This window comes from Mauremys mutica, chromosome 13, assembly GCF_020497125.1.
Source record: "Mauremys mutica isolate MM-2020 ecotype Southern chromosome 13, ASM2049712v1, whole genome shotgun sequence".
Taxonomy (NCBI): Eukaryota; Metazoa; Chordata; order Testudines; family Geoemydidae; genus Mauremys; species Mauremys mutica.
Window position 1 is genome coordinate 23,537,668 of NC_059084.1, and position 24,324 is coordinate 23,561,991.

A 24,324-nucleotide genomic window follows, 5' to 3' on the forward strand; every position below is an offset into this window, starting at 1 on the left:
ATAAAATTATGGAAAGTGCAGAAAGGACAGCTTTTGCAAGGGCATTTGAGCTACTGTCAAAGAGCACAAATGAAGCATAAATAATTCAGTCAGAATTTTCTTACATGGAGAAAAACATAGAATTGAGTCAGTACCATGGACAGCAACACAGACAGCTCATAAAAATAAAAACTGTGTGTCAGGGATGGGTACAGAATAAAAACCCTTCAAAGTCCAAGGAGAAGGAGTGAGCTTAGTTTATGTTCCTGACTTCCTCATTGAACAATATCCTGTTCCTGGCTACTGTCTTCACCTCACGGAAAATGTTGCCTCATGCCTCTGCATAGCTTCCATTTCATGGGATAACTCTAGTGTCAAAATGAGATATGGAAATAATCACACTGATATTCACAATTATTCAAAAATGGGAATTTTGACACAAGTTTGAAATGATGAATTTGGTGTGCTAGAATGGAACTATTTTCAGTGAAATTCTTGTCACTTTGGAGTTGGTATTAAAATCGGTTTACAAACAAATTGTAATTTTTTCTAGTTGTGTTAATTCACAACGGTAGAAGATGATATGGCAAAATAAAATGATAAAAAATGTCATTACATGTAGTTTCTCACAGCCTTGGATTTTGTAGGCATGAGCTTGCTCTTAAGCAGATGCTCCCACTCAGGCTAAAATGTGTGGTGATTTTGTGATGTGAACTGAATTCACCCACAGTCTTTAACTTCCGATTTGAATTTGAGCTTAGCTTGACAGAGATTAGAGGCTTCTGAGATAGTGTGATCCAGCAATGGAAAGTTCTAAGAATCAGGAGACCCAGGTTCTAATCTCATCTCTAGTACAGACCTGTTGTGTGACCTTGGGCAGGTTACCTCATCTCTGTGTGTCTCAGTTTTCCCATTTAAAAAAAAAAGGATATTTGCCTTCCTTTGTAAAGTATTTTAAAATCTATAGATGCTTTATGAGAGAACTAGTGTTACAATTAGTTATTATAAGTGCATCAATGTACTGTGTACCTTCTCCCATAAGGTACATTCCTAACAGCTTTGCAAAGCATTGGGAAAATCTGATTTAAAAGATAAGTTATTTCATGAACTTTTATCTAGCCAGTTCCCCTAAAAATATGAACTAGATTAAAGGCCCCAGTCCCTCCTGAAAGGTAAGACATCATTAATATTTGCTCTGTTTACTGTATATACAGAGGCTGTCTGTCACACCTATGGACAAAATATTTCTCCCATGAGAAATAAAATCTCATTTCTATAAAAAGTGCGATGAGATATTATGACTCCGATCCCACAGAAGAAAAACTGAGCTCCCAGTATATTTCAGTTGGTCCAAAAACAGAATTGGACCTCATCCTAAATGCCTCCTCTGTTTTTAAGTTTTCCATATTTCATTTCAAATGATTGTTTCTTCATAGCTTAGTTTGCATTACAGATAAAGCAGCATTTTTTTTCCTTTAAAGAAAAATATTATTCTCTGTGAGAACAAAAGTGTTGCCTTCTCGGTCCTTCTCCAGGTATAAATGTCTACAAGTGATAGTCTTCTCCTGCCACCACCTTCTTAGACATCTTTTTAGGATAGTCCCTTAGAGGTTCAATTTGTGATTCTTTATAGCTGGGCGGGAACATTTGTTGTTTCTTTTCAATTACATTGTTGCAATAAACTAGACATTCTTAAGGTTCTGATCTCCTTGTGACATCACTATAGAGGATTGTTGTCTTTTTCCCCCCTTACATCTAAGATCGTTTTAATTTCTGATCCATAGAATTCTCACTAGCTTGGCTCCATACCTTGCGAGCAATTGTCTGCAGTAAATTTTGTGTGTTGCCTCCATACATGCAATCTAATCAGCTCTCTGGCTGTCTTTGTAAATTACGCTTAGCATACATTCTTTTGTCTGTCTAACCATTTGGTTAAGTAAAATTCCCAATGTACTGGTTTAAGTACAGCTAACTTTCTAAGGGCTTGGCTACACTTGGGAGTTACAGCACAATAAAGCAGCCCCGGGTGCCCTAGCTCACTCCCCGTCCACACTGGCAAGGCACGTAGAGCGCTCTGACTCTGCAGCTATACAGCGCTGCCAATACTCCACCTCAGCGAGTGGAATAACGTTTGCTGCGCCCCTACTGGAGCACCACAGCGCCAGTGTGAACGAGGTGTTGTGTTACTGCACTGTGATCAGCCTCCAGAAACATCCCATAATCCCCTTAAGTCAAGTGGTCACTCTTTTCATTGCTGTGAAATCGGTTGCAGGAATGCGGAAATGCCCTTTCAAAGCTCCTTTTCAGAGCTGCTTATCAGCTCTGAGAAAAGCAAACATTTACTGTTTGCTTTGAGTGAGTGAGAGAGAAGCAGGGGGAGGGTGGAAGGGGGGTCTGAACTTACAAGACAGCATGCTCACACTCTCAGCATCCCAAAAACCCACTCTTTCTCTCCCCACATTCACACAAATACTCCCTGTCACACTCCCCCCTCCCCCCCATTTGAAAGGCACGTTGCAGTCACTTGCATGCTGGGATTGCTACCCATAATGCACTGACCCAATGCCGCTGCAAATGTGGCCACGCCAGTGCACTTGAAGCTGTCAGTGTGGACAGACTGCAGTGCTTTCCCTACTGCACTCTATGAAGGCGGGTTTAACACACAGCTCTCTACATCTGCAAGTGTAGCCATGCCCTAAAACTGGGAGCAATGGGTGCACCTGCAGAAATACACATGTACTCACTACAGCCACAAAACCCATATCTGTGAACCCAAATGATATAACAAAACTCCTGTCTGCCTGACCAGCATAACCATTTTGAGCACAATTGTGGGGTGTTGTGGCCATCACAGTGTGCCTACATTTTCAGGTTCATCCATTGCATTTGGGTTAAAACACCTGACCCATAAAGTCAAGAGACTATTGGGATTTGTGCCTCTCCCTTAGGAAAATTAATTGCAATACACGTCCATATGCATCTGGTCCCTGGTTTCCAGAACTGATGCACATAAATCTGCCCGCTTATAACCTGAGCCTGTTTCCATTAAAGTCAGTGGCAAAACATCTCTTGACTTCAGTGGTATGGGATCAGGCCTCTAGTTTGCATGTGATTATGTGTTTAATCATGATGATAGTGTTCAAATGACCGGTTAGATATTTGGGGCCAAATTTTCATAAGTGCCTCTAAATTCTTGGTGCCTTAGTCCTTGGGTGCTGATTTTTAGATAGCTAGTTCATAGGAATTAAAGTGAATGGAATCTCTGGATCCTCAGCACCTTTAAAAAAAATCAGACCTAAGGGGTCTAGTATTGAGCACTCAAAACAGAAGCTATTTTTCAGCAGTTGATCCTTACTGAGGCGTTTCTGTACATAATAACATAGAAACACTGGAGATGCCAGACCAGATCAGATCAGTGGTCCAGCTAGCCCAGTATCTTGTCTCTGACAGCAGCCAGCACCAGTTGCTCCAGAGAAAGGTGCAAGAATCCTCAAGTGCAAAATTCGGGAATAATCCACCCATGGAGAAGTTTGTTCATAACTTCAGGCAGAGATTGGTTTATGCTTTTTTACCCTATCTAAAGTAAATGAATACTGCTAAGCTCTTGGCCTCAATATGGTCTTGTTGCAATGAGATATATAGGTTTATTGTGCTGTGTACATTCCCGTGTAAACAGAATGTTCCTTGGTATCAGTTTTAAATTTTGTATTCTTCAGTTCTATTGAAAACTGAAAAATTTGTTTTTTGAGACAGACAAGGTCGGTGAGGTAATAACTTTTATTGGATCAACTTCTCTTGGTAGAAGGGATAAGCTTTCAAGCTTCACAGAGCTCTTCTCTGTATGATGAAAGAGGAAAAATAGAAGTGACTGTTTTACCACCTTGATATTCAGTATTTTACTTACCTCTGTTGTGACCTCATTTATTTTTCTCTTCTGTAACAATCCTAATCTCAACTCTCACCTCAGTTTCCATACTCCTGTCAATCCTTGGCCCCTCTCTGAGCAGACCAGGAAAGCTACTATTTAGTTCTAAGCGTAGTGTTGGCGTTTGTGATCTGGATATTTCCCTAAAAGGATGAAAGCTGAAATCCAGAAAATGAAGAATGTTCATGTTATGTGTCAAGTATCAGAGGGGTAGCCATGTTAGTCTGGATCTGTAAAAGCAGCAAAGAGTCCTGTGGCACCTCATAGACTAATAGACGTATTGGAGCATGAGCTTTCGTGGGTGAATACCCACTTGGTTGGATGCATGTAGTGCATGTCATGTGTAAATCTCGTAACAGACTATGTTAACTTCAGTGAATAATGAATGCCTACTATAAATAAAAGGTAACCCCAGGATGTAAAGGTAACACCTTAAATACCAAAAGGAAGTCATGGACAAATTTATGGATAGCACCATGATGGTCTTGATACAGCTGTATGTGTTCAATCAGCCAGTTACAAAAAGCAGCAAGTGGAAAGCTCCGTTACAGTACATCTGCCCTCTTGTGTTTTCCACTGCCTTAGGACAGCCATATTCTTCTCCATTTAACCACACATGAAACACTTAGCACTTTTATTTATCTTTAACTTTACTGTTTTTCTTTTCATCTTTCAGATGATCATTCAAGAGTGAGACTACAGCTGTTGGATGGAGACCCTCACTCAGACTACATAAACGCCAACTACATAGATGTAAGGGCCGTGGATATACCTTGTGTGACGGAGAACCATATCATCATATCTGCTTGTGGGCGTGGTACTTCTTAGGCTAGCGCTACACTAAGAGCTGGGGGGAGTTTCACACCTTGAGGCGACATACTGACCCTAGCTCTCATTGAGCTAGTGGGCTAAACAGACAATGAAGCCATGTCAGTGTGAGCAGCGGGATGGGTTCACTGCCTTGAGTACACACCTGCGGTCTCTTACGGGCGTGTACTTGGGGCAGCTAGCCCCTCACATCACTCTCACTGCCATGACTATGTTCTATTTTTAGTGCACCAACCTGATGAGAGCTAGTGGGGGTATGTCCCCTTGGGCTGGGGCTCATACCTCTCCGCTCCAAGTGTAGAAATACTCTTAGAGAGAGATTCACTGCAAATGTGATTGGGCTGATAAAGTTTATCCCAGCTCTGTGCTGTGTTGGGGAGGGTGGTTTGTCTCTCTCTCTCTCTTTGAGCCACCTACTTACATGAGATTTCTGGATTTGATAGTTACACACACACACACACACACCAGTAGAATATAAGATGCATGCACTGTGGATACAGAAATCAATATCACCCCTCTCACAATAACATTAATATAGACCTGTGGCTTCTTGATTGTTTACATGGTTGCAGCGTGGGAGGCATATATGTGTACTGGTATTTTTTTAAGCAGTAAGAAATATCTTTTTTAACATAGTGTGACAAAGTTCCTCCTCTACCTTGGCGGATTTGCTCACCTCAGTGATCTTCCTCTCTGGTGGAACCCACAGTCTGGGTCAACTCCTCCTGTGTCTGATCAGGAGTTGGGAGGTTTGGGGGGAACCCAGGCCCACCCTCTACTCCGGGTTCCAGCCCAGGGCCCTGTGGATCACAACTGTCTATAGTGCCTCCTGTAACAGCTGCGTGACAGCTACAACTCCCTGAGCTACTTCCCCATGGCCTCCTCCCAACACCTTCTTTATCCTCACCACAGGACCTTCCTCCTAGTATCTGATAATTTTTGTACTCCTCAATCCTCCAGAAGCACACCCTCACCCTCTCACTCTCAGCTCCTTGCGCCTCTTGCTCCCAGCTCCTCACACCCAAAACTCACTGACTAACTGAGAGGCTTTTAACTAGTTCCAGCCAGCCCTTGATTGGCTTCAGGTGGCCCAATCAATGTAGCTATCTCCACTGCCTTCTAGAAGGATCTTAATTGGCCCCAGGTGTCTTGATTAACCTGGAGCAACTGCCATTTGGTTACCATGGTACTAGGGATTTGGTTAGCCTGGGGCTAATATGCCTGTTCCTTACTACTTTACTGTAGCCATCTGGCCTTGCCCCATCACAATAGCCACCCTCCCAGACACACACACTGTGGTCAAAGGAATACACATTTTCTTGTATGCATCTCTTAATCCTTAATAACATTTTTTGAAGAGATCCCTCAATGGAGGAAACTGAAAATATACTTAATCACTGATGGTTGAGTCCGTTCTGTAGAAGCAGGTGTGTGCATTTCAGACCAGAAGGCACAGATTTTTGCTTGTTAATTTCTAATCTAAGTAGTGAAGCAGGTTTCCCAGGGTGCCTCCAGTTTAGCTGCAGGACTTGCTGTTTCTTTGAGAAAATGTGAAAAATGCCTCATTCTTGTTTTCCCTCTGGTACCATCAAATCCATGCTATGAAAACTCCAAACATTTCATGGTAGTTGAATTATTAAAGAGGACTAAAGCAGTTCCTGCCATTTGTAATTCCTCAACGGGACCCTGTGTCTCATGTAGGGTTTCTATGTGCCTCATTCACAGCACAAGAGCTGATTCTACCCGGAAGAAGTAAAATGCATGCCTGTTTGCTCACTCTGACATGTGATTTTTATGGACCTTCCTGATTGTTTTCCCTTCTCTTATATTTTCCCAGGGATACCACCGGCCTCGTCACTACATTGCAACTCAAGGCAAGTGACAGTCTCCTACAACTAACTATTTCTTTAAAGACAATGATGTGTTAAGCTGATCCAAGAGCCACTCTCAGAGTAAATCTCCTGTGTTTTAATACCTGTAAGCTTAGAGTGGTATTCATGTACAGAAAATAAAATCAGGGATATTCCAGTCCACTGCTTGTGAGGATATTTGAAACATACTCAAATGCACAACCAGAGCTAGATTAACATAAAGAACATCTAAACCTACGTGTAGTAGTAAAGTCAATAATGAGTAATTTGTCCAGGAAGAATGAGGTCAGAGTAAGTTGTGCACTGGCATGTGATTGAGGAATTGGTTGTGTATTAAGGTGGGTCAGAATTGAAAGGGAGTTCGTTATGGAGCTGAAGAATCGGAGAATGTGCTTAATTATGATGTTTGCATGGTCAGGCCTGTGGGAGGAGGTTGGTGTGTTTACGACTCTATCCATAACTGGTGTCTTCCTGGATTTGCAGTGGACTAAGTTGATAGAAAATGTAATTGAGCAGCCTCGCCTGTAAGTTGGTGAAGATTTTGTGGGGGAGTTTCCCACCACTTAAACATACTAGCAACATGAAGATTCATGTTGTTAGCGATCAACATTGATATCGATTTCTCCATGCTTCCCCTCTATACATCCCAGATGTCTCTACTGCCCTCCCACTCCCTCCTACATCATTACCAGCCACACCCCTTTGCCAGGACCCCATCCCTCACCACCGGTTATGCTCACTCCCTCCTACTGTGCACCTATGCCACCCCTTGAACTGGTGTGATCCCAGGCCCCTTCCATGTCTACGCAATGATACATTTTAATATGTAAAAGCAGACTAGAGATGGGTGTAGGGAGTGCAGCTTTACAGGGAATCTGGAGGCATAGGGACAGTGAGGGTAGACAGAGGGTTGGGGTAGGAAACAGGCTTTCACCTGCAAAGTATGGGAGGAGGGAGAAGCAAGCTCAGAGAAGCTCCGATCTAATAAACCTGCTGTGGTGACTTAACCCCAGAACCACAGGGGCACATCCAGAATGTATTGGATTGATCATATGTATCTATTTGTGTACTGTATCTCTCTCTAGTACTTATAATGCATCCGTCACCACAGTTTCTGCAGTCCTGGATCCTTAAAATCTCGCCCGCCCTGCTGGAAAGAGTATCTGTTTTATTAAAGAAGTCAATATTGTTCAGTGGATGTCACTTTGAAGAGCAAGGAAATATCCTGTAAGAAGGGTGGGATTTAATGTGAACAGGGCTGTAGGCAAAGAACAGCTGAAATGGATTGCTGATGTTAAATGTACCCTTTTAAGATGTCCTTTTTTTCTCTCTTCTCCTGCCTCAGGTCCTATGCAAGAGACGGTTAAGGATTTCTGGAGAATGATTTGGCAGGAGAATTCTGCAAGTGTTGTCATGGTCACCAACCTGGTGGAAGTTGGCAGGGTAAGGAGGCTGTATTCCCAGTGCTCTCCACCACTTCCTCACCAGATGCAGCCAAACTAGCTGCAGATGTAGTAACATTTTACTGTTCTAAGTATCTTGTAAATATCTCTCACTTACTGCACTTTGAAGAACAAGAGACTAGATTAAACTACTCAGGTTTCTTCTTTAAAACTGTACTGTAATTTTCTTATTTCCTAGCTGCTTCCCCTCATCTCTGATAAGCACCTTTCGCCATCGTGTTTTTGCTTCCTTTAGATGGAAATATATTGGGTCAGATCCTCAGCTGGTATAAATCAGTTTAACTCTTGAATTCAGTGGAGTTACAACAATTTGTACCAGCTGAGAAACTGACCCTTTTACTACAGAAACAAAGTAGAGTTCTGTGTAATGTATGTGATTTATTCTTTATCTGCAAAGTTCACATGAGCAAGAATATGGGAGGTTTCTTTAATCTGGTCTCAGTGACTGTTGAATGATCACTGTATCAATGGCGAATAGCAGAGGTGCTAGGTTCTGAAGGTTCAGACTTTTTCCCCACTCAGGGGCCATGTACAAAAAGAATGGCAGAAACAAGGACCAGGGGTATAAAGAGTCAGGATAGGAGAACTTATCATGGCAACTCTAGGCTTTTAAAGATAACCAAGACGCTAGCGGCTCCAGGGAATGGGTTTGGAAGGTGCCACATAGCTGGGTCAGTCAGATTGTTTCTGAGGATCCTAGCAAGCCTAACTAAGGCTAAGGTTTGCTCTTCCTCAGCAATTCAGAGGGAATATTCCCTATTCAAATTGCATGGCCTTGAAATGTCTTTTCCTTCTCCTTTTCTTAACTCCTTACAATGTCTTCTATCTCATAGTTCCCATCTCCTTCATCCCACCCTTGTTCCTACCCTGCTCCCCTATGTTCCCCCCTTCCCAGCTCCTCTAGCCTCAATGTCCAGGTCTCTCTCCCCACCCCCTTTTTCAGTAATTTTACTTGTTTGAGGTTTTAGAAATCCTTCCTTCAGAAAATTTATTTGGGCCACAATGTTGAGAGCATTATCTCCATATCCCACTTCCTCTGGATGCTGGTTCCTTGCACGCTGAAGTAATCTCTTCAGAAATGCCAATTACTACATGGGAAGCTCCTTTCTAGAAACTGCTCATTTACTGACACTGAGGGGCAGACGGCTGACACAGAAGGGGTTGACCAGATTGAGGCTACCACTGGCATGAGGGTGGTATTTGAGCTGTTAGTTTCTCTGCTGTACTGCAGGTGCTTTGTGATTAGGACACACAACAGATGTAGCCACGTGAGTCAGAGCAGCTGCTGTCAGACTTGTTCAGTGTCTCTGTTTCAAGTAGCCACCAGGTTACTGAAGCGCGTTGGTACCAATGGGCAAAACTCAAAAGGTTGTGTCCTTTTTCTGATGAGTACTCAGATATTTGATGCTGCTCTGAATTGGTCAAAACAATTATGTCTGCAAAACTGGACTGAGAAATTTGTGAGAACAGACTCACTTACAGTATATCAGTGCTCCAGATTTCAGTCCTAGTCACAATGTTAGAAATAATTACAAATGTAAAAACATTTTTATGCAGTTAAGTGAACTTCTTTGAATGTTTGTTTATTAAAGATCCAGTTTTTTGGATTGGACTTGAATTACACAATCCATTATCCCATCCATCCCTACAGTCTACTTTTTCTTCTTGTAGGTGAAATGTGTTAGATACTGGCCAGATGACACAGAGATCTACGGAGATATTAAAGTCACATTAATTGAGACAGAGCCATTGGCAGAGTACGTCATACGTACGTTTACTGTACAAAAGGTAAGGAAGTCCCCAGTCAATTTTACTTCAGACATAACATCTCACTTGGGATCTGAAGCATGGTTCCACACAGACATAACCAGGAAGCTTGTAGGTATGGGAGTGTTAAATTTTGACTTGTTTTCTACCTTACTAATCCGATGTGTATGAAGCATCTTCCAAGTTCATATCAGCAATTAGATGGAAGCAAAAATAACTGTAGATACAATTCATAACACTCAAATGTCTAAATGCATCTATGACTCCAGTAGGTAGATGTTTACATGCCATGAACAGTGACTATAGTTATTCACACTGGCAAATTGCAGGGGGGGCGGAGCACCAGTAAAATTAGATCCCAGGCAGAGGTCCTTTTTAAAAACAAATAAAAATAATAATCAGGGCCTAACTATGTGTATTTTCAAAAAATCTGCAGTTTAGTGGAAGGTTTTGTTAAGCGGGGGGGGAGGGATAGCTCAGTGGTTTGAGCATTGGCCTGCTAAACCCAGGGTTATAAATTCAATCCTTGAGGAGGTCATTTAGGGATCTGGAGCAAAAATCTGGGGATTGGTCCTGCTTTGAGCAGGGGGTTGGACTAGATGACCTCCTGAGGTCCCTTCCAACCCTGATATTCTAAATTGGAAGCCTAAATAGCAGACCATTGCAGGTCTTCCCAAATCGTACCTCACACACTTGCTAAGTGATTTTAAAGCTTTGTAAGAAAACTACACCATTCATTAAACCTCATCACAGCTACACTGGAATATGTTCCAGTTTCTAGTGCCCTGATTTCATATTTTGTTGAACCACTGAGCTGTTTGGCAAGAAATAACCAAAGGCAGGTTTGGCAGATCAAAGGGCTTGGTAGTGGAATATGGAACCCTGCACTCTCTGTGCCACAGACCAAAATGTCAGTGACAAAATGGTGTAACTAAGTGGAAGCTCTTTGGCAGCCTTTGTGTGGAGTAAACTGGTGATGTTGGTCCAATTCTTAGAGAACAAGTACCTGTATCAGAACAGACAGTGGCTGATGCCCTAGTTGTTCGTAGTCTCACCAGAGGCCAAGGATGGGTATGAAAACAACATAACTACTCTCTCAGCACTAGATGCAATCCCACCTTCATAGGGTTGAAATGCATTGATGGGTGATTATAGAATCATAGACTCATAGACTTTAAGGTCAGAAGCAGGGGCGGCTCTAGATGTTTTGCCGCTCCAAGCATGGCGTCATGCCATGGGGGGCGCTCTGCTGCTCGCCGGTCCCGCGGCTCCGGTGGACCTCCCGCAGGCATGCCAGCGGAGGGTCCGCTGGTCCCGCGCTGCTTCGGTGGAGCCGCGGGACCAGCAGACCCTCCGCAGGCACGCCTGCGGGAGGTCCACCGAAGCTGCAGGACCAGTGGACCCTCCGCAAGCACGCTGCCGAAGGCACCCTGCCTGCCGCCCTCCCGGCGACCGGCAGAGCGCCCCCCGCGGCATGCCGCCCCAAGCACGCGCTTGGCGTGCTGGGGCCTGGAGCCGCCCCTGGTCAGAAGGGACCATTATGATCGTCTAGTCTGACCGCCTGCACAATGCAGGCCACAGAATCTCACCCACCCACTCCTGTATCAAACCTGTATCTGAGCCATTGAAGTCTTCACATCATGGTTTAAATACTTCAAGGTGCAGAGAATCCTCCAGCAAGTGACCCATGCCCCACGCTGCAGAGGAAGGTGAAAACTCCCCAGGGCTTCTGCCAATTGGCCCTGGAGGAAAATTCCTTCCCCACCCCAAATATGGCGATCAGCTAAACCCTGAGCATGTGGGCAAGACTCACCAGCCAGACATCCAGGAAAAAATTCTCGGTAGTAACTCAGATCCCACCCCATCTAACATCCCATCACAGGCCATTGGGCACATTTACCGCTAGTAATCAAAGACTAATTAATTGCCAAAATTAGGCTATCCCATCATACCATCCCCTCCGTAAACTTATGAAGCTTAGTCTTGAAGCCAGATATGTCTTTTGCCCCCACTACTCCCCTTGGAAGACTGTACCAGAACTTCACTCCTCTGACGGTTAGAAAGCTTGCTCTTTTGCAGCCTGTGCCTTAACGGCTCTATGGCCTTCACGTTCCAGACCTGTCAGTCATTAGCACTACATTCACTTCATCAGAAAAAAATTAATGGAACAGACTGGATTCTAGAGTGGAAATGAGCTGGGAATTTGTACCACCAGTAGTCTCTCTTCGCAGGTGTGGTTGTGCAAAGGTGCGCTAGCACTGAAGTTACCCCATAATGTTACTGATCAGCTAATTTTAAATTTCATTTAAGACAGTACACTGTGAATGAGAGCTGGTAACCACTTTCATAATCCTCAGGCTTATGTGATACACTTCAAGAGATTACATCTTCCACTACAACTGATCTTTCACCTTGAAATCTCCAGAAGTGAGAAGTGGTATATGAAATGTGGCTTTATATAATTATATTTAAATGGTAGTTCAGCCCTCTGAATGGGTAAAGAATGCAGTGAAATATGATGATTGTGACATGAAGAGAGAAAAATAGAGGTTGCATTGTCTCCTCAGAAAGGCTACCATGAGATCCGAGAGATTCGGCAGTTCCACTTTACCAGCTGGCCAGACCATGGGGTTCCTTGCTATGCCACAGGCCTCTTGGGCTTTGTTCGGCAGGTGAAGTTCCTCAATCCGCCTGAGGCGGGGCCTATAGTTGTGCATTGCAGGTATGCAATCTGTCTGTCTACTTGTCTGTCGTCGCTCATTTCTCTCCCAGTCAGTTTTCTTGCGTTTTTCCTGTTTCTTTCAACCTAGTGACCACCTAGCTACCTTTTGTGTTAACGGTATAGTTTGCCGGCTTTCAAGGTGAACTTGCCCACAGTGGAACAGGTTCTCCATTGTGCAGTGTCTGCTTTATGCTTCATTGCTGGTGTAAACTGGCCCTGGAGCTGGCATCATTGGACCAGAGAGGATCACTCCAATGCTCTGGTGCTATAGGGCTCTTAACCCAGTGCCCTTCATGCTGCTGGTGTAGCAGGGGAAAGTGGTGCATGGCTGCGATACCCATCCTTGGCTGCAATTTTCATCCTCCTGTGGCAACTGGCATAATTTAGAGCAGCATCAAGTGAGGAGCTCAGGGCGGGCAGAAGGGAACTTTCAACCACCTTTGCACGTACACACATGCACCCCAGCTTCTACTTTGTGCTCTTCAGCCTTTGGCAAGACTGGGTCCAGGATATCAGTCTTCCTGCTCTCCTGCCCAGTGGGAGATGCCAACTATTGTATATAATTTTTAGCCTTCACTTAGCCCAGAGCCTGGGAGTTTAATTTCATTCTGGAAATCTGCCATGTAGCTTCCTAAGAGCAACTTTAACCAAAGTGTACCAGGAGCACCTGCTTGTTTAAGAAGAGGGAAGACTCAAACCATTGGAGCACATGCTCACTAACTCTGAGCATTAGTCAGGTTATTGTTATAATTACGACAAGTATTACAGTAGTCGCTAGAGTCCCCAGCTGAGACTGAGGCCCCCTTGAGCTAGGCACTGTACAGACATTTGAGAAAACAGTCCCTGACTGGAAGAGTGAACAAGTTTAAATGTGTGAGACAGACAAAGGGCAGGGGTCACAGAGAGGTAATGTGAGTCGGGCAAGGTCATACAGCCAGTCAGTGGCAAAGCCAGAACCGAGGTCTCCTGACTGACTCCAGTGTGCTATCCACTCACCCATTCTGCCTCTCAGGTACAGCTTCCTGCTGACAGACCTGACAGTCCTGCCCCTTCCCCAAGTTAGAAAATGGCTCCTGGTAAGTATTTGTATTGGGGAACCTAGTGAAGTCCTTGCAGCATAGGAACACTGGTTTTGTTCATTTGGATCAGACTAGTGAGCCATCAAATCCAGTATGAGTCCAGTGCCAGATGCATTAGAGCAGGGGTGACCAACCTGAACCTGAGAAGGAGCCAGAATTTACCAATGTACATTGCCAAAGAGCCACAGTACTACATCAGCAGCTCCCCTCCCCCTGCTCCCAGTGCTTTCTGCCCACTGGCAGCCCTGCCAATCAGCGCCTCCCCCTCCCTCCTCGCACCTCCTGGTCAGCTGTTTTGTGGCGTGCAGGAGGCGGTGGGGGGGAGCAAGGGCATGGCAGGCTCAGGGGAGGGGGCGGGAAGGGGTGGAGTGGGGGCAGGGCCTATGGCAAAGCATTGGTTGAGCAGTGAGCCACCCCTCCCCCGGCACATGGGAAAGTTGGCGCCTGTAGCTCCAGCCCCAGAGTCGGTGCCTATACAAGGAGTCACATATTAACGTCTGAAGAGCCGCATGTGGCTCCGGAGCCACAAGTTGGCCACCCATGCATTACAGAGAGGCACCAGACTTCCAAAATTCACATAACCAGTTACATAATGTCTGATAGGGTGAAAAGTCTCAACTGTTCCTCAACTGTGTGACGATGAGCTGATTTCTTGGTAACCCCGCATAGTGAGGACAGCTGCAAGTGGTAGTCAAAAAATTATCCTTTTTTTTTTTTAAATTGAGCTGCATTTGATTTTGTATTTTCATTAATATATGCATATAATAGCACTGTGGCCTCCAACCACTGAACAAGAGTTGCCAATATCCCATTACAAGAAAGACATTACCAGAACAGAGAACTAGTATATAGCAGCTGTTTCCCGAATGCTTCCACTCCACCAAAACACGCAAACATATCTATTTATAGAAGAGGCATAGATGAAAAGCTAGCAAGGTCAGAGAACACAATTGCTGTTCCATGCTTTCCCCTCCAAACCAAATCAATCGTAAGCCAGTTACAACTGTTGTCCCATACCTCTTAGGGCGTGCATGTATGAGGCGAGGGGGAAGAGAGAATGAATTCCAAGATCACCCCAAAAAGGGAAATAAGTTAATCCCTCTGTCTTTAGCAGGCAGGCAGATTTATAATAAAATACAAATGAAACCTCAGGAGCTGGCAGGTAGTAGCTCTTTTCCACAACTCTGGGTTTCTATCTGCTACTTCAGAGTTGTGACCCAGGCCTGGCCTTCAAAAAGAACTGGTCCTGATTCAGCAATGCTGAGAAAGAGGGGAGAGATTTTTCATCCTTCACATTTTAATGAATAAATGCCATTCACTCTCTGTTATTTATCTGCTTTTGAATTTTAATGACTAGCTCTAAGTGGTAATTACCAAATTCTCCCTACCAATGCCTTGCTGGATAATATCACTGCTCGATATTTATGGACTGCCAGTGACCTCTAAATATAGAAATGTTATAACTATTTGTTAAAATTTTGAAAAGCAGAGCGAGAAAGAGAGAAGAAATGCCACTTATTCATTAAAATTCTGCAAATGAAAAATATCTTTCCCCTGTTCAGCTCTTGATTAATCTGGCACATTAATTCATGTTCATTCATATCTCTCTGCTTTACAGCACCATTTGGAGTTTCATACATCAAAAGTTTTCTTGGCTCTAGCTGAGTTTGCCCCTTCCCTCTAGGATAATGGGGAGAGACTTCCTCCTCTCTTTATCCGTCACACTTAGACAAGTTGGATGACTTCCCCAGGGGGAGAGGGGACTCATTGACAACACCATTCATGTGAGATGTTTCAAGTCTTGCAAGCAGTGGGGGTTCTAAATTTAAGCACTTGAGTAGCCCAAAGCTCCCTTCTCTACAGTCTCACAACCCCCACCCCTGATTCTCCCCACCCCAGGCCAGTTCTCCATGTACCGAATGTAACTCCCACCAACTAAAATGGGAGAAGGATCTTGCAGAGCCTCCCTTCCAACATGTGCACGTAACTAAGGCAGAGTGCTCTTAAAAGTCACATGGGAAAACCTCTTCCAAAATATATTTTCTTAAACTGCCTCTAATTACAAGAGCCTGAGTTTCCTCTCTGTCTCAGTTCACAACAGAGTCAGATGTTCTGTAGCTCAGGTGCTTATGGAAGTATTGCTGGACAGGGCTAGAATATCATTTTTCATAGATCTTCCTACTAGTGTCTGAGAAATAGTTTTTCTTCTTACCCCTCTCACTTTTCCCCTTCCCAAGAAAACCACCTAGCCTCACTCTCCTATGTCTCATGCTGTTTCAGCAACACAGAAGACCAGCCCTTCAGTACAGAGGGGCAGCTAATGAAGGAAGACAACTGTGCCTGCAACACACAGATGTTTTTTCTCCTCTTGACAGCCCTTCCGCTTCATGGTCTATTGATCAGGGTTTCGTTCTTTTTTGCAGCGCTGGTGCTGGAAGGACAGGGTGCTTTATTGCCATTGACATCATGCTTGACATGGCGGAGAATGAAGGTGTCGTAGACATATTTAACTGTGTGCGAGAGCTACGATCCCAGAGGGTCAATTTGGTACAGACAGAGGTAGGTGCCAGCAGCTATTTTCTCTTGTTTTACAGCCCTCCTGTCAGCCTCTGCTCAAGAGGAGCCTATGAGCGAGTTAGGTCAATGCCTGTTTCCACCACCAGCTTGTTATATGGAATTCTTTGTAGCTAAACTTGAATAGACATGTATTAAATGCTCCCATGTACAGGCACATATTGAGTGTACTCAAGGCATGAGGATAAATCATGTACCCAGTTACTCATCTGTTGGTGCCTTGTTCAATTTTTGTCTTGCATTGTATCAAACTATCTCATGAGTCCTGGTGTGTACCAGGTTTCTACATATTGCAGCATGCATTGACCCATCAAAATCCCTATGCCTTATGTTCTTCTATTATATTGCACTTATCACCGTAATATCTGAACCCTTACATAATGCTCATTTGATATCAATCAATTACATGTAGCTAAACAAGTATGTGAAATATACCACAAAATACATTTCCCTAATCAATCCAAAGAATGAAAGAGTCTGATTCAGCAAGCTACCTAAGTACATGCACATATTTGAAGCACATACATGGACCCATTGATTTCAGTAGAACTAGTCACTTGATTGAAGTTGGATATGTACTTAATTACCCTGCTGAAACAGGACAATAGAGCATAGAAAAAAGGGGAACAATTATAATTCTGCTGGACTCCATTCCCAGGATATGGTCTCTGTAAAGAACATTCTGTTTATCCTGTGGAAAACCATGTATCTTTCAAATTACCAGTAATCAGAAGTCCATTACAGAAGAGAGAGATGGAACAGAGCTGTTCGTGCATCTTGTTTTTACTGCAATAGCACCACCAGCGTATAATTGCTCCTAAACTATTTGTGGGGTACTGATTTTTTTTCCTCCATTATGCCACTGGGGTCCAGAGGCTTCGCATTTTATGTTTAAATTTGAAAGGGGTTATACAAGCTACATTTTTAATGGTGGGCAAAACAGGTTCACCCACAAAATGCTGCTGTGCTTGCTAACTGCACATCTTGTGACACATCTGCAAGCAGAATTTCCTAGTTTAAATCCGCAAACTGCCCATTTACATGCACAAATGTAGAATTTTATGGGCATAATGAGTACACTTGAATTTTGTCCTGCTTGAACATTTGTGCTGATGAGGCACTTTCTGCACAAATCTGTGGCACAGGGAGTGGTCTACGGATCTCTGTCTTTTGTTGCTCACTGGAAACATTGCTGCAGTAGTGTCATCTACTCCTGTCTCTCAGGTTATTATAACTGAATTAAGGGATGCAGTCACCCATAAGGAGCAGAGAACTGGTTCCAACTATAAGATCCAGATTTTCTTTTTATATGGTAAAATTATTTTGTAAAAAGAACAATGCTAACCAGGCCATCTTGGCAGAAGGAGCTCAGGGCCAAGAACAGCCTCTCATCAGCAGTAGCACTCAGCAACTGGTGTAGGGAGTTCTTCAAGTTGTATCTTCCACAACATGCATCCATGTGCGCGCACACACTCACATTTAAAAATCTGTAGTGAGCACAATTTACACAAAATCAGCATTGACAGTTCCATGTATTTAAGTTTACTGTGAAGTTTTGTGATGTTTATTTAGAACGGGGTTAATTTGCAATATCTTGTCTCTGTGCAGGAGCAGTATGTCTTTGTACATGATGCCATTCTAGAGGCATGTCTCTGTGGCAACACAGCAATTCCAGTTTGTGAGTTCCGATCCATATATTACAACATCAGCAGACTGGATCCACAGACAAATTCCAGCCAGATAAAAGATGAATTTCAGGTAAGAGCACAGGCCCCTTTTCATGTCCGCACCAATAGCAGTTGGTGTTTGGGGTATGTGTTTTATCAATTGTTTTATATTATTTCATGATTGCCAGTAGCCCAAAGGTGGGTATAATATTCACTGCTAATATTGCACTTTGCTCCATTTGTGACCCAATCCTAATTTCAACAAATATTGTTGTTCCTACTTTCACTACATAGTTTATGTGAAAAAATGTCAGTTTATGGGTCATTTATTAACTGTTCACTTTGACTCTCTGCTGTTCATGAGTGACTGTCCAAGTCACATGGGAGTCTTTCTCCATCCTGATTGGATGACTGAAATTTCGTACAAAGGAGAATCACAAGCCAGGAGTAGTGCACTTTCCAGTGCAGATTTTCAGGTGCAGAATCATTTGTGCTAAAATGGAATAAACTTTGAGGCTGCACAAACATTTTCACAAATACCTGGTGGCTACTCAGCAACAATGAATAATGACCCTACCAGAACGGTGGACTGAACACGCTGCTCTTAGTCCCTGGAATATTTGTCAATCACTTTTTGTGTGTTCATGGGAAAGGCAAGTCTTTGAAAAGCTTTTTTGAAAGAAAAGAGGGAGGGAGGGAGGGAGGGACTTTGGCATTCATTAATTCAGAAGTTATCCTGACTAGCCATTAACAGCAAAGTACAGAACTCTCTACCTGCAGCAAATCTCCACTGCAATGTAGTGGCTCGACCAGCACCAACCTACAGTAATAATACTCTGCACTTTTTAATGATGGCTACTGTGGTACCAGACTGGAATTACCGGTAGATGGTTTTCTTCCTTCCCAGCTCTCAACCCCCTATACACAAAGTGAGACCGTATCCTTTCTATTAATACATGGCATATATTTACCAAGATTTGGATACAGGGAAACTGTCATTTGAATCCCAATGACTGGCAATGCCATTAATGCATCTGATTTTCACAAGTGGCCTGTGCTTTGTAAAGCATTTCTGGTTCTGGACACCTTACTTGTCAAACGAACCAAAGCCCAGTTTCCTGAAATGTAGTGCTTTTAAACAATGACACCACCGTTTATGCTTATTTTGGCAGGATAGGAGTGAGACAGATTTGTGTCCTGCTCACTTGCTTTACAAGCTGTGGGAGGCTGGCAGCTCCTGTGGGAAGGGAATTCTTTAGTTTGCTTAAGAGCTTCCTTCTCCATCTATTTGTAGAAAGCTGTGTTTACAGGACATCACTTATACACAGCATTCTTCTCAGCCCTAATTGTGCGCACTTAGTGAAGAACAGGGAGGGATGCCAAAAAATATATAAGTAGCTGCCATCTTTATGAACCAATTGTGGTAGCTATAGATTTTTATTAATAATAATAATAATTTTTAATTCAATAGCACCCAGAGTTTTCTGGATGGAACCTCACTATCTGAGCCACTGTATAAATATATCAAAACATCAGGCACTGCCTCAAGTAGCTTTAATTGTCTGAATGGGAGTAAGATGCAATGAGGGGATGAGGGAAAGGGTTTGAACACAATGAGGGGGATAGCAGGGGAAGACCATACTAATAACAGGAATACAGGGTTGCAGATATCCTTAGCTGAGTTTACAGTTTGGAGGCTTAAACATATTTATTTGTTTATTGGACAAGTGAAAGAGATACTGATGAATTGCTAACAGGGCTCCTGCCGTGGCATTCATTACTCAGCTTACCAGGGGCATCCCGGCAGAGGTGTGTTTTCATAAGGGATTTGAGATTTCACATTGTTCTTTCTGCCACCCCGTCTAGAAATGGAAATCCATCGTGGACAGTTGTACAGGCCTGAGTGATCTTTTGAATTTAGGACAAACAGTAACATTTCATGTAAGTTACTGATGGGATCACGGATTCAGACATCCCTGCATTTGCAGATGATTTGAAGTTCATGGTCCAGATCTAAGTTTGCTGCGGTAATGTCCCACTGTGGCATTCGTGCAACTCCTCTGCAATAATTCATGAATACTATGTCTTCTGGGAGTTATTTTGATAGTCATAAGGGGGGTTAACTGGGTGAATATATCAGGCTAATTCGAGAAAAGGTTGTCTGCATGCAAGCAGGAAAAAGAACTATAGCTTCAGATAGCCATCCACCTACCAACACTTAAGAAAATAGTGCAAAAGGCATCCACTTTGATGTTCTACCTTCAACCCCCTACTGAGCTCATGGGACTAGTTTGTCAGCAGAGGGGAAGGTTGTGAATACAGGCGAATAAAGACACTGTCTAGGGCCTGGTCTACACTACGCGTTTAAACCGGTTTTAGGAGTGTAAAACCGATTTAACGCCACAACCGTCCACACTAGGAGGCACCTTATATCGATTTTAATGGCTCTTTAAACCGGTTTCTGTACTCCTCCCTAACGAGAGGAGTAGCGCTAGTATCGGTATTACCATATCGGATTAGGGTTAGTGTGGCCGCTGATCGATGGTATTGGCCTCCGGGCGGTATCCCACAGTGCACCACTGACCGCTCTGGACAGCAATCTGAACTCGGATGCAGTGGCCAGGTAGACAGCAAAAGCCCCGCGAACTTTTGAATATTTCCTGTTTGCCCAGCGTGGAGCTCCGATCACCACGGGTGGTGATGCAGTTAAAAATCAAAATAAAGAAAGAGCTCCAGCATGGACGATGCGGACGTGATCGCTGTAAGGGCAGGCAAATCTGTTCTATCAGCGCTCCGTTACAGAAGACGAAATTCAAAATCATTTTTTAAATATCTCCAGACAGACGCCATAGCAGGGACTCAGCGCACTGCTGCGTGGCAAGCGTAACGGAAAGCCAAAGAATCAAATGGACGCTCATGGACTGGAGGACTCAAGCTATCCCACAGTTCCTGCAGTCTCTGAAAAGCATTTGCATTCTTGGCTGAGCGCCAAATGCTTCTAGGGTCAAAAACAGTGTCCGCGGTGGGTCAGGGCATAGCTAGGCAATTTACGCACCCCCCCACCCACCCCCAGAAGTGAAAGGGAAAACAATCCTGTCTTGACTCTTACATGTCACCCTATCTTTACTGAATGCTGCAGATAGATGGGATGGTGCAGCACTCAACACCAACATCCTTGCTCCCCCCGCCATGGGTGGCTGATGGTACAATAAGATTGATACCCATCATCATCATCAGCCTATTGGCACATGGGGCAGTGCAAAAGGACTGGTAACCATGCGTACTAGCATCTGTCAGGTCGATCAAGGGTGCCTGGTCCTAATTTTTCCTGGTAGATGGTGCAGTATGGCTGATATCCATCATCGTCATAGCAACAGGGGGCTGAGCTCCATCAGCACCCACCCTTCATGTGTAAAGAAAAGATTCAAGTGCCCCTGAACTAGCAGAGGGATGCACTCCTTACTGTCCTGTCTGGACTATCATAGCAGCTGGAGGCTGCCTTCACTAACAAGTCACTGTGTCTTATTCCTGCATTCTTTATTACTTCATCACACAAGTGGGGGGACAATGCTACGGTAGCCCATGAAGGCTGGGGGAAGAATGAAATGAACAGGTGGGGTTGTTGCAGGAGCACCCCCTGTGAATAGCATACAGCTCATAATTTCTGCAGGATCTGACACAGAGCAGCTGTGCTCTCTGGTTCTCTGATACAGTGGTTCTCTAGTACACTTGCCCATATTCTAGGCAGGACTGATTCTATTTTTAGATACCAAAAAGGAGGGATTGACTCAGGGAGTCATTCCCAATTTTGGCTTTTGCGCCCCTGGCTAAGAGCAGCCAGGGGCACTTATGACAGCAGCAAATGGAACAGTGCAAAAGGACTGGTAGCCATGATCATCTTATTACCAATTTATGGATTGGTAGATGGTGCAGTATGGCTGATAACCATCTCTGCTGTCATGCAAAAGCAAAAGCATGCTGCTGTGTAGCGCTGCTGAATCGCCTCTGTCAGCGGCATCTAGTACACATACGGTGACAGGCACAAAAGGCAAAACAGGCTCCATGATTGCCATGCTATGGCATCTGCCAGGGCAATCCAGGGAAAAAAGGCGCGAAATGCTTGTCTGCCGTTGCTTTCCCAGAGGAAGGAGTGACTGACGATATTTACCCAGAACCACCCGCGACAATGATTTTTGCCCCATCAGGCACTGGGATCTCAACCCGGAAATGCCAAGGGGCGGGGGAGGCTGCGGGAACTATGGGATAGCTACGGGATAGCTACCCACAGTGCAACACTCCAGAAATCGACGCTAGCCTCGGACCATGGACGCACACCACCGATTTAATGTGTTTAGTGTGGCCGCGCGCACTCGATTTTATAAAATCTGTTTTACAAAACCGGTTTATGCAAATTCGGAATAATCCCGTAGTGTAGACGTACCCTAGGTTTCAAAGGACATACTCCCTCCAGCAGGGTGAGAGACAGCTAAGAGGAAAAGAGTGACCCCCAGACCCAGACATTAGGGGTGCCTGTGAACGAGAGACCTGCTTAGGGTCTCTACCAGAGGATGGCAAGATCCTAGCTAATATCAACATGCATGTAGACCTTTTGTTGCTTCAAAATCCTTGTTCGCTCATGTTACGCTTTATTCCTACTATTAAGATAAAACAATATTTTGATTTAAGAAGCTGTCTGCTCACTATATTCACCACTGGTCACTGACTGCCAAGGCAAAGAACCACAGGTTCCAAACCCATTTGGACCTGCCGGGAAGACGTGCAGGTTCTGAGCCTAGCTATACCTGTTGGGTAAGCACCAACAAGATACCATAGCCCAGGATGACAGATACGTGTGAGAATCATGATTCCAGCCCCAGGGAAGGTAAAGGCACAAGGCCTGACACCAGTGGGGTACACTCAGGCAGTGGGTCAGAAGTACATCCAGCCCTGTAACCGACACAGCACCTGTAATCTAAATGAGACAACAGAAAAGTTTCATTAAACCTGGTCTGGTGTCTTAGAATTGGATGGTTAATTGTGAAGATGAACATCAGAAGGAGGAAGCTTGCCAAACACGCACTGGAGCCACTAGATGACAAAGGCATTAAAAGGACACTCAAGGAAGACAAAGAGAATTCTTTGCATCAGTCTTCACTGCAGGGGATGTTGGGGAGATACCCATGTCAGAACTAGTCTTTTTTGGGGGGAGGGGCAAATCTGAAGTACTGCCCCAAATTGATGTGTCAGTGGAAGAGGTTTTAGAACAAATTGATCAGTTAAAAAGTAGTAGGTCACCAGGACCAGATGGTATTCACCCAAGGGTTCTGAAGGAACTCAAATGTGAAATTGCAAAGTCAAAGTCTGAGGTGGATCCAAGCTAAAATCCTGGTTTCCGACACCTCCGAACTTTGGGGAAGTTTGGCTATAGATCCAAGCTTAAATAGGTGACCCCAACCTAGCTCTGTAATGGGCCATTCTAAAGTCCTGCATCCAAAAAGGTCCATACTTGGGGAAGCTTCACATCTGGATCTCAGCTTTTTGGGTCTTTTTAGAATTGAAAGTAAAGGCTACAGAGCATGTTGAGTATCTATATTTGATGTTTAAGGGCCTCCCTTTTGGAAATAAACTCTAAGAGGCTTTGCCTGTACCTCTCTCTCCTCCAATTACAGACCCTCAACATTGTGACGCCGCGTGTTCGGCCAGAAGATTGCAGCATTGGCCTCTTACCCAGAAACCATGACAAAAATCGCTGCATGGATGTGCTGCCCTTGGACCGGTGCCTCCCTTTCCTTATCTCTGTGGATGGCGAATCGAGCAACTACATCAGCGCTGCACTCATGGATGTAAGCACAACCTACAGGCACTGTTAGCAATGGCACCAGTCTCAATTTGTGTCAGGTTTGTTAGGCCTCAGTTTGTTTCCATGTTTGTGAGAAATCAGTCAAACACAAGACATGCTTGTTTTTCAGGGCTCCAATATCTTGCAACTAGAGCAGCGCCAGGCTGATTGCCTCATGTTCACATAGGCGCCAACTCCATGGGAGCTCCAAGGCTGGGTGCTGAGCACCAACCAGTAGCCAGTTCCTCTCCTCCGCACCAGTGATGGCCTCACCAATCAACTCCTCCCTCCCAGTACCTCCCACGCATTGCAATCAGCTGTTCCACGGCGTGCAGGAGGTTCTGGCAAGGCGGGGGAGGAGTGGATATAGGATGCACTTGGGGGAGGGGGTGGAACTGGGCGGGAAGAGATTGGGCAGTAAGAGGCAGGGCAGGGGTGGGGGCTTGGGAGAAGGAGTGGGGTGGGGGAGGACGAGGCAGGGAGGGGGTGGAGGCTTGAGGGAAAGCATGGGGTGGGGACGGGGCCTGGGGCGGAGCAGGGGGTTGAGCACTCCCCGGGCCCGGAGGAAGCCAGTGCCTGTGTATGTTCATACACATGCAGGAATGCATCA

At 44.5% G+C, this 24,324-nt stretch overlaps 1 protein-coding gene across 6 annotated transcripts in view; it reads left to right on the top strand.

The window, feature by feature from the left end:
- The window catches only part of PTPRT (protein tyrosine phosphatase receptor type T), a 709,404-nt gene that overhangs the window by 673,238 nt on the left and 11,842 nt on the right, over positions 1–24,324 (top strand). For all 6 annotated transcript variants that reach the window (XM_044985246.1, XM_044985247.1, XM_044985248.1 and 3 more), the window contains 8 exons: positions 4,581–4,657; positions 6,570–6,606; positions 7,949–8,046; positions 9,738–9,854; positions 12,401–12,555; positions 16,058–16,193; positions 17,817–17,966; positions 23,545–23,718. In XM_044985246.1, coding sequence (XP_044841181.1) covers positions 4,581–4,657; positions 6,570–6,606; positions 7,949–8,046; positions 9,738–9,854; positions 12,401–12,555; positions 16,058–16,193; positions 17,817–17,966; positions 23,545–23,718 — 944 coding nt within the window. The remainder of the gene's footprint in view (positions 1–4,580; positions 4,658–6,569; positions 6,607–7,948; positions 8,047–9,737; positions 9,855–12,400; positions 12,556–16,057; positions 16,194–17,816; positions 17,967–23,544; positions 23,719–24,324) is intronic.